The 11,028-nt window shown below is 33.1% G+C and overlaps 1 protein-coding gene and 1 pseudogene across 3 annotated transcripts; both read right to left on the reverse strand.

Moving 5' to 3' along the window:
* Positions 1-77: 77 nt before the first annotated feature.
* LOC108993205 lies at positions 78-4,667 on the reverse strand. 3 transcript variants are annotated; one of them, XR_004798424.1, is made up of 4 exons: positions 4,062-4,667; positions 1,369-2,808; positions 255-1,225; positions 78-187 (listed from the first exon to the last, which is right to left on the reverse strand). XR_004798424.1 is itself a non-coding variant. In XM_018968033.2 (3 exons), exons 2-3 carry the CDS (start codon positions 2,740-2,742, stop codon positions 1,202-1,204), a joined length of 1,398 nt encoding a protein of 465 aa, XP_018823578.1. In that variant the 5' UTR covers positions 2,743-2,808; positions 4,062-4,667; the 3' UTR covers positions 78-1,201. The 3 variants fall into 3 exon arrangements, 2 of the variants coding, with proteins under 2 accessions (XP_018823578.1, XP_035541547.1); XM_018968033.2 differs by having other exon boundaries at positions 78-1,225; XM_035685654.1 differs by lacking the exons at positions 78-187; positions 255-1,225 and having other exon boundaries at positions 1,233-2,808.
* Positions 4,668-7,330: 2,663 nt separating this feature from the next.
* Positions 7,331-10,710, reverse strand: LOC108993078 (annotated as a pseudogene).
* Positions 10,711-11,028: the final 318 nt, after the last annotated feature.

Raw genomic sequence — 11,028 nt, forward strand, 5'->3', positions numbered from 1 at the left:
ATAAAATATTATAAGAATATTATTTTTGTTTTGGGAATTGAAAAAGTTGAATTGTTTATTATATTTTGTGTGAGAATTTGAAAAAATTGTAATGATGAAATAAGATGAGATAAAACACTTTTAATATCCAAAGGGGGTCCAATCATTTGCAATGGACTGTGCGATGCCTAGGTTATAGAAACTGTTCCTGTTGAAATCAAACATAGTGAGCAAAGATGTGTTTACATGAAATTCTTGGGAACAAAAGAAATGACCTGCATCTTAATGAGCTCGTAGAAATGCTTTGCTTCAAGTATTTGCATCTCCATCTATCTTTTTATCAGCCAGCCTGCAGTACATCGCCTCGCCTCTGGATTTTGAGAATTTTGTGTTCCTTCCCGCTCAGATCCACAATCAAAATATATTTCTAATATTTAATCCTTGCTACAATCCTTAATTAATTCCCCTTGACACTTGCCATCCACAGGACCCAGAATCACATGATATTGTGAATGTAAGGAAGATGTAGTAGTGTGATAGTTCGAGAAAATAATTTTTATGAACTGATCAAATAATTAAGGGACTGATTTAATTTGAGAGAATATCATTGTTGTCGTGCACGTATTAGCTTCATCGGATGATTACAGAGTATCTCATCTCCATTGCTAAGCAAGGGGTGATTTGCACATTCTTAAAAATATTGGATTAGAACACAAAACAAGTTTTCGATGCATAGGTTGATATATCAAGGACTGCAATGCATTTCTGTGACTTCTTTCTATTCAGGATTTATGAACAAAGAGGTACTAAACATAAAATTGAGGAAAGATTTCATTTGGTGATGCACAACATGCCCTATTTGCATTGATATGAAAAGGAAAACACAGTATCCTTATTGAAAAACAAAGCACTCTCCAAGAAAACACGCTTTGTATGTTACTCACAACCCCTATCTCAAGTTTAGAAGCAAAACATGTCCACAAAAGCATGCTGTGATAGCCACTTATTGCCTAATGTAATTGTAATGTACAGTATGCAAATCTCTTATCATCTACTTTTTGTATGCAAGACATTGAAATCCAATCCAAAAACCTATAACTGTTTGTTCACACCATTCATTGGAAAGATCAAAGATACTCTTTACTTAAACTTCACGCCGAGCATATCTGCAATGATGCGCGAAAGTTCATGGTTTTCATCTGAGATGTGGCCAAATGAATTCTTAAATCCAAAAGTGTAACATTGCCTGTACATTAAAATTGTTCATGTTATCAAACTTTTATATGCACGAGCATAGGTCCTCGGATATCCAAGATGAGAATAGCAAACACAATAGATGAGTAAAATAAATAACAAAAATGAAAAAAGAAACAAGAAAGAGAGCCATACCTCAGTAAGAGAAAGTAGAGGCTGCTCATCTTGTGGAGGGGATTTCTTAGTTCTCCAACTTCTCACCTCGGTCTGTATCATATTAAGTTGCTCATGTATCTCCTTCAACAACTTCAATCCTTCTTCTTCTTCTCCAGCCTCACTAATTTCGTTCCTGAAATAATGTCTATCTCCCTCAAGTCGCTCAATTCTCTGACACAACTGTTGAAAATTGGCTTGAGATTCAGAAACACCCATTCTTGGGGGAAAACAAGACACATTGCAGTCATCACTTGCTCTATTTCTTGCTTTAATTAATTTATTATCATGGTTTTCGCAATGCAACATTTTCTCTGTCCATTCTATTTCATCTTTAATATTCAATGCACAGGGATCCTCAGAGACCAAATCTGGCTTTCCTAGCCTGTTCTCACCTTCCAATATCAACTTACTCCGTTCTTCCTGGTAGTCATGCACTTTACGTTTCTCATTATTTTGGGGGACTTCAAGAATATCCTGGACACTTGAGGAGCAAGGATAATTAACAAGTGCCTCCCTTTCCTGTCTATGTTCGTGAAGTTTAACTTGGTCCAGATTAGTAATACTTTCTACACTTGTTTGGTCACATAATTTGTCAATGCTTAGTTGTGGAAGTAAAGAACAAGGTATGAACTCACTCTTCAAGCTTGCAGAATTATCTCTACCAGAACCTTTACAATCAGATACCTCTTTTACTCGTTCATCTAACTTTCTGATCTGCTCCCAGTATGAATCAAAGGTTCCACTAGCATAGTTTCCTGCTTTCTTCTCTAAATCCAAGTTTTGAACATTAAATTCCTGGTCTGCTTTTAGTTTCACTATCTTTGGAATCAAATCTGACAGGGGGATTCCAGATATTTCTCTTTCCAAATTACTTTGTTTCTGGTAGGAATCTTTGAGTTGAATTGAAGGCAGAGAGTTCAGTCTTCGTACAATGGTATTAGCACCTATTTCCAACTTGCATAAATCATTTCTTTGCAAAAATGGATGCTCTGGAAATCTACTTTCATAGGCACCCGATTCACCACAACCCATGCTAAGAAGTTTCCACCTGTGAGCCTGAACTTGAAACTCAAGAGATGCAATTTCCATTTCTTTCTGATTGATAACATCTTCAAATACTGAAAGAGTGTTCTCGACGTAAGACATCCTTTCCTCCGCGAGTCTCTTATATTGACTTGCTTCCATCTGTACAGCAGCCTTCTCCCCTTGCAAACGTAGTATCATGGATAGAGCTTCACTAGCTGCAGTAGATGAGGCTTCTCTTTCCTCATCCAAATCAATGTACAGTTTTTGCAGGAGTTGTTGTTGAGCTTGAAGAGTATCTTTTATGGCTGTAATATCAGTTTCAGACATTGCAGAACACTTGCCACTTTCAGCAATGGCACACTTGATTGTTTGTAGAAGTGAACAAATTTAGTTCTGAGCACAAAAGGATAGTAGTTTCCTATCAGCATCGGTGGCATATTAACCATTATCACTCTTAACAAAAAATGAGATCAATTTTCAACATAGCACATATGATGTCTGCTGGTGAACACACAATAGTTTTAAGCATTAATCAGTTAGAAATTTCTGTTACTGGGACTACAAATTTTATATTATTATCCTTTAGATGCAGTAAGACCCATTAAGTGTGACCAATGCAGTAATATGACCAGGCTATTGACACATCTCTATAAGCAAATAATTTTAATCATAACTTATGCATTAGACTAGTTGGTGCGGTTTGGATAGTGAGTTGAGATGAGATGAGATGAGTTGATAATAAAAGTTGAAAGTTGAATAAAATATTGTTAGAATATTATTTTTTAATATTATATTTGTTTTAGAATTTAAAAAAATTGAATTGTTTATTATATTTTATGTGTGAATTTAGGAAAATTGTAATGATAAGATGAGATAAGATGAAACACTTTCACTATCCAAACATGGCATTAAAGACCTGTTTCAACTCCAATTGTTATGATGAGATGGAACTTTGGGTTACAAGTATATGCATGGCTGAGGTCTCCACTCCATCCCTAAGTAGTTTACTCACACAAATAACATCACTGTGTAAGATAAGAAACAAACAAGTATAGGGTTTTGGACGTGAAAGACAAGCAACCGTTCTCTACATCATCCACGACTGCAGATACACTTCCATCATTATTTTGTTCAATGGTTTGACATGGGATCTCAGTTGAAGGGATTTCTTTGAAATCCAACATAATACTCTTCTAACCTCTTCCTCCAAACTTGTATACAATGTAAGGTTCTTGGATTTCTTGTTTGGCCATGCATGCACATACACATCGTTGGTGAGAAACAGAAGGGGCACCTTAAGTTTCCAGACTATGTTGAACCAAAAATACTTCCAGAAATTCTTTTTCCAAAGATTGGCACGATCAAATATATTCCAGAAAAAGGTTAATCGAAAGGGAATTTGAAAAGCAGGCTGTCCTTTGATAACTTGAAAATGGTGCTTTCTGCTCCAGTTCTATGTTTCTTATATGGAAAAACGAAACAACCGGTAATTATTTCAAAGTGTTTCATCAAACAGGGCCAGTTTTCCCATAAATTGGATAAATCGCAATAGCTATCCAAACATCATCCAACAAAAATTAAAAAAAAAAAAAAAAAAACAAACAGATAAAAGAGAGCAGGAAACGGAGAAAGGAAGGTGACTTTACCTGGTTGTTACAGGCCGATCAAAATTTAATCCTCAGAGCAAGACCCGATAGATAAGAAGAATCCTCTCTGACTCTTTCTTGAGAACTGTCCACAGTCAAACAAGACAACCAACGTATTCACGAACAAGTCAGAACCCAAACACCAACCATATATATAAGCTTCACAACCCAGAAAAGCATTAACTCAAATGCTGTGGTCTCGAGGAAGACACGTGAAACTTATTTCACGCAAATTCTAATATGGAAAGAGAGTAATAAAATCCAACATCCAAATCAGACCCAAGTGCCAAGTTGATAGAAAATAGCATGCCCATAAATGCAAATTCTCTCTCCCACCGAAGATTTCAGACTCTTGCCTTAGAGGGTCCTTTGGGGATGCAACAAAAGGCTACAGATTTGCAAGAAATTACACCAAACGCTGCAAATTAGAATTGCTTTGGCTTCTCCAACACAACGGCTTTGCTTTCTTTTTTTCCCTTGCAAAAGAAGTTTCGGTTTAGTAGATATCGGGAGAAGGAAGTAACTGATCACAAAGTCAGAAAATGCTCATCAGATTTTAATTACCAACCAAGAAGTGAAAAATAAGACAAATATGCTTCCAAAGGCTCTTGTGTTGTTGGTAAAAAGAATCAAAACGAGGTCGTTTGAATGTGTTTAGCAGGTAAAATGGCTCTAATCCTGTCACTTCCATATAATTCTCTGCTGTGATAATCCAAGACTGCTTTGATATTTTCATTATCATCGCTTTGTGGGTCCAATGGCGAATGAGGTGTTTTTTCTTTTTAAAAGGGTAGGTAGTGGAGAATACAACGGCTAGAAACGAGGCCCCGCGGGCTTATGTGTGGGGCCGTGGCCGTGGCCGTGGGGCCCAGCCTTTGCCGACCATTTTCTCTGAATATATTATTCATTGCCTTTGGTCAACTTCCATCATCTAGTAAGCACAGGTATTGCTTTCTTCAAAACTAAATGTATATTTAAAATTTGAAAAAATATAGGTAAAATAGTCTATATTGACTTTTTCAAAAAGTAAAAGTTTGAACTATGAATTATAATAATTTTAAGTATATTTTTAAATTTAAAGATGTATTGTTTATCTTTAAAAATAATATTTTATTATAAAAATTATTTCAACTGCTTTACTTTTAAGTTTTTTTTTATTTTTTTACGATTTTCACTTCTCTGAATGTCCTTTTACTTTCATTTTATTTTTTTACGTTTATCCTTGGCATCAAGCTCACATATATCAGATGTTTTTATTACAGGATGTAAAAGTTTTTAAATAGAATTATTTATATACATATATATATATATTTATATATATATATATTTGTAAATGACGAGATATCTAGGTGAAAACAGTTGGTTATTGTGGTAATATCTTTACATTCATATGCTTATTAAAACACATTTTTTTATGCGTGGTAAATTTTCACAAATTTGAATATATATTTTTAAAAAAGCTCTATATATCACACTACTATCTCATTATGTAAGATGTGACATATTTATTATTATTATATAATTTTTTATTAGATGATTATTTATTATCTAATAATGATAAAATGTCTTACTTCTTGAGTAGTGAGACGAAAGTGTGATATATAACGTTACTTTATTTTTTATTAAGAAATTCTCAGAAATAGAATTAAGTCGACTAAAATTCTAAAGTAGAGGAGATTTTGCCAATGGAGACAATCCTGGTCCATCCCCTTCGTCTTTCCTTTCCAATGCTGTCAAGTTTGTCATATCCCTCTTTGTGATGATCGGCTGAGGAACAACGGTGTTTTTACTCCAATGAGTAATACTCTTAATTCATGCTAATCTTTGTTATCCTCAATCATACTTGGTGATGTGGTAGATTTCAAAGGGACGTCATTTAAATAATTGATAGAAGAAGTTACTTGAAATATGACTCATTACCATGTATATCTGGGGATGATAGGATTTAGAATGAAGAGTTGTATTGTTTCCAATTATGGGTGTAAAATTTAACTAGAAAATCGGACCGGACCGGCCCAAATCGATGAAATCGGTTCGGTTTTGGGTCGGTCCCTGGATCCGTTCCTTTAGTTTCGAAATCGACTGATACCGGTCCAGTTTTGATTCTATGTATTTTAGGACTAGACTGGACCGGACCGATTCACTATTTTATATATTTTAAATTAATTTTTTTAATATTATATATAATATTTTTAATATTATATATAATTATAATTTATAACATAAAATTTTAATTTTAAACATGAAAATTTATTTGATTATATATTTTAAACATAATATATATATATTAATAACATTTTATGGCCAAACAAATTTACATTTTATTAAAATCGAAAAATCGGACCGAACCGGATCGAAACTGATAAAATCGGAGGTATATATTTAAGAGGTTAATTAATACGTAATCGATTTTTGATAATATAAAATCGGTACATACCAATTCGATCTAAAATTGGATTTATTATACCTCTAATCCCAATTTCGAGAAAAACAAACACTAATGAGCAACTTTGTAAGGGACAGCATCCGCAGAGTGGCTGCCACCATAAATACAGCCATCAATAAAATAAAATAAAAAAAGAAAAGGAATGCCTAATGCACTGCTGAGGACAATACAACTCAGAGGTTGAAAGTTTATTAATTAAATACATATGCAACTTTTGCATTGTTTAACTCAGTTTTATTTCTTATAAAAAAAGATTTAATTAAACACATTACAACCATCACCTTACCATGGCTCCATTAGCAGAATGGTGGAAATTGAACTGTGACAAATGCCTATGGACCACCAAAGGGAGAACATGAGAGCAAACTACAGAGTTGTTGAAAAGCACTTATTTTTGTTACATTAAATGTGGGGTGTAAAAAAGTCTCGTAAAAAGATAAAAATTCTCCTCTCTCTTCATTTTCTTAGATAAACCATCTAGATTTCTTGATTTTAAAACGTGAAACGTGAAATTTTCTAGGAGGCTCTAGTAGCTTCCTAAGCGATGATGCAGAAGTGCAAATAATAAAGTGACGTAGACTGTAAGACGAGTAAAGATCCGACTTTATAAAAATTTCACTCCTTGAGATAATTCGATTTAACCTTATTTAACATGCATAAATAATGGAGCAGAAAGACAACTATATGTATTTGTTTTTTCAGAGTCTAATCACGTGGATGGTATTTCTTCAAATTAAAGCAAAGTATTTGGAGAAAGATAATGATGAATGTTCACATAGAAAGGATTTTATTCAAAATAAAGCTACACAATACCTTCATGAAGTCAGAAAAAACTAACAAAGAATCCATTCATTGTGTAGCCTGCTTCCTCAAGGACTTGGGTCAGAACTTGTTGTACCAGACATCAACAAAACCACACATGCAAAACAAGATATTCAGCAGCATATATAATAACCACGCATATCTAAGCAGTAATCAATATGCTCTCTTTCAAGTTCTGAGTACATTTGAGCAAATCAACCATATGTAAATAAAGTTGATTTTATTCAATTTCCATAAGAAATTTTAAACCTTATTTCTCACCCTAATAGATTTACAGATCAAGTGATATTTTATTAGTCTAATGAGATCTAGCTCAAATGGGAACTTCCTCCCCTTAACAAAAAAAAATATATATATAACTGTGAAGTGCGTAAACGCAGCGTAATCGCTTTGAAAAAGACTGGAATACATTATTAAAAAATTAATTTTTTTTCGTGTGAATCTCTTATTTTATTCATTTTTTTCAAAACGATTACGCGACGATTGCATAATTCACGATTGCAAATATATTTTCTCATTAAAAGAAGCCACTAACGATAACCAACACAATTAAGTTTCATGTATGTAGCCTTTTAAACTGTTTGCGTTGCACCTTTTGCTTATTATTAATAAAGATTTCTTACTTGTAAAGGGAAAAAGACCTTTAAACTGTATTACTAATTAAAAAGAAAACGCATATGAATTTTTTTTTTTTTGTATTTTTTTAAACGCATATGAATTGCATAGCCCCAAACCTTCAAATAAGGCCACTAATCATAAGATTCATTCTTCAAGCATTTTGTAATTAATAACTAACCTCTCTCTGTTCTTCAGATATATATATTGTCCTGTCAAGTCCCGCAAAACTTCGAGCATGTCATTCATTGCAACTCATATATATATTTTTTAACAATGAGATGAGACGAGATGAAATAATTTTAGATAAAAATTAAAAGTTAAATAAAATATTATTAGAATTTTATTTTTTAAATTTTATTTTTATTTTGAGATTTTAAAAAATTGAATTATTTATTATATTTTATGTAAAAATTTAAGAAAATTATAATGATAAGATGAAATAATTTCTCCATCTAAACGAGACAAATAACTAGGAAACAAAGAGACTTCACCACCCCAATTGGTGAAATTTCAGAGAAGATACAATTTCTAGAAACATGACATCACAAAAACAAAAGAGTCATTACACTCAATTTTCTGTTGTAAAGTCGCAAGGGTATTGAATGCGGACAAGAATGCCACGAATTCCTTAAAGTTCAATACATCCTCAACAATCTCAGGAAGATACATGTTGCACAAAAGAAGACACGCATACATGCGTAAACGAATTGAACCCAAATAAATAGTTTCATACATGTTTATAAGCGTAAAATATATTTATGGATATAAATGTAAACAAGCATAGAGAAAAAAGTAGGACCTGGGAGAGAGGGTTGACGGCGAATTCAGGAATGGACATGAACTCCTCGGAAGATATGAAACCACCGCTACTTCGATCGAGCTGACAGAACCTTTGGTACAGTGACACTATTTCCTGCTGCGAAACTATGCATCAAAACCAAATCAACGGATTAGAATCCCAACTACAAATTCTCTTCGGCGTAAATAATCTCTAAAGTCACGCTCCTAGTTAAAAAATAACAATTTAACCAATTTTGTGTAAAAAAATTTTCGAGGGTGTTATACACGGAATCGAAGTTTATTCTGTAGAGTGGGTCTGAAGAACCTTACCTTGAAAAGGTTCCTGACATTAAAAAAAAAAAAAAAATCTAAACTTCGCCGAACAATGATATCCACACAACACATTTCAATATATTTCACAATACATATTTTAAAGTGAGGATATTTTTATAAAGTGATGTTAGTTTTATAAAATATTTTACTAAATTATCATTCACTTTAAAAGATAATTATGTAATATGTTGTGAAAATTGATGTCTCGATCATTTTCCAACTTCGCCATCAATAAAACATGCAAGTCACTGCTATTCCTACACCGAAAACTTCTACCGAAAGGTAAAAGTTATTTTTTTTTTTTCTTTTTTTTCAATCATTTTTTTAAACACTTTAAATATTTTTAAAAAATATAAAAAAATCATAAATTCATTTAAAAACATTCCTTAATCACTAAGTAAAAATAAAAAAATAAAAAAAAATAAAATACAATTTCGGTAGAAGTTTTCGGTGGAAAACTTCTGTAGAAATAACATTTTCCAAAAAGAAAATACTATTATGTCCACTCTATTTGATACTTCTATTTGACCGTTTGTCTTCTTTTATTTTTTTTTTTATTATTTTTTTTACTTAATGATTAAGAAAGTAATTTTAAATATATTGATGTATTTTTTTATTTTTTAAATATATTTAAATATATTAAAAAAATATGAAAGGAAAGGAGAAAAAAAAAAAAATTACTTTACGCTGGGCGGTAAGCCCAGCGGTCAAGATGGGGCGGCAGAGTAGCCGCACCCCCATAAAAAAGACTGCAAATCAATGCGTAAAACATATGCGTGTGGCTGCAGTGTTCCTGGACCTCCTCGATGTCGTACTGCGTGAGCATTGACGATGTGTTGCCCAGGGTGTTCAAAGTGAAGATTCCGGACAGTAAGCAGATCCGGTGTTTATGAGGGGTCTAATCGGAGCTGTGGAAAGCCCGATGACGTTAGAAAAAGATGACGAAATTGGGAGATACAACGTGACCACGTCTCTGAAACTACCTCGGTGAAGCCGTTGGTCGTTGGAGCGTGTGTAAAAAGCGCGTAGTTGGTTCTTGTGTTGGCGTAAGCCTAAGCTTGAGTGACGTTTTTAGGTGGGGAGTTTTCAAATTCTGTTCGAGTGAAATTTGTTTTAGAAGGATTATAAAAAAAAGAGTAATGCTACACAACTTTTTTAACCTACACATATTATTTATTTTAAAATTTTTATATTTTTTAATATTGTTTTAAATTTTTTTTTGAGTTTATTCTTTTTAAAATAATTTTATTTTTCTATTTATTATTCATATATTAAAAATTTGATGAAAGAAAAAAATAATAAAAGTTAAAAAATATGTGATGTGTGGAGATTGGAAGGTTGTGTAGATTTTTTCTAAGAAAAAAGTGGTGGGATATATTAAAAATATAATTTATAAAGAAAAATATCATATACAATCAGGAGGAGGAACCGTGGGGAATCGTTGCCCTCGTGAAAAATAAAATGCGGCGTTTTGGTCTCAAACCTCGTCACCCTCCATTCATCTCCAACCCCTGCACTCCAGCCTCCATTTCTATTCTACCCCTTTAGCACTCTGTCTCCCTACCGTCGTCTTCACGCCAAGATGTCTTAGCCACGCATTCAGAAGTTGCTTACAAAAGTTTCCAGCTTCATCGAGTATGTCTTCTCCATCTACACTTAGTTGTGAGGCTTCAAATAAAACTCATCAATCCGTTAATATGTAGACCCAGTTCTTACCAAACTTTCCCTCCCTGTCCTTGAAGTTGTTAAATACATATGTTACAAACAATAATAGACGGGTGAGAATTAAATCTCATCATCGCTTTTATTTTAAACTGAGAAAGAAACACAATCTCAGCCCCCCACGTGCCTTAGTTGTTCCTTCTAAGCTTTCTCGGCACCAAACTCTGGTTAGGGTAAAATTTCAGGCACCTTGATGATTTCTTTATGACCTGATTTTTGAGTTTTTCGCAAAACCAGACTTCAGAT

This window comes from Juglans regia, chromosome 15, assembly GCF_001411555.2.
Source record: "Juglans regia cultivar Chandler chromosome 15, Walnut 2.0, whole genome shotgun sequence".
In the NCBI taxonomy this organism is placed as follows: Eukaryota; Viridiplantae; Streptophyta; class Magnoliopsida; order Fagales; family Juglandaceae; genus Juglans; species Juglans regia.

What these genes read in the sequence shown, in the direction of transcription:
- LOC108993205 (XM_035685654.1), bottom strand. Translation starts at nt 2,742, where the DNA reads ATGTCTGAAACTGATATTACAGCCATAAAAGATACTCTTCAAGCTCAA.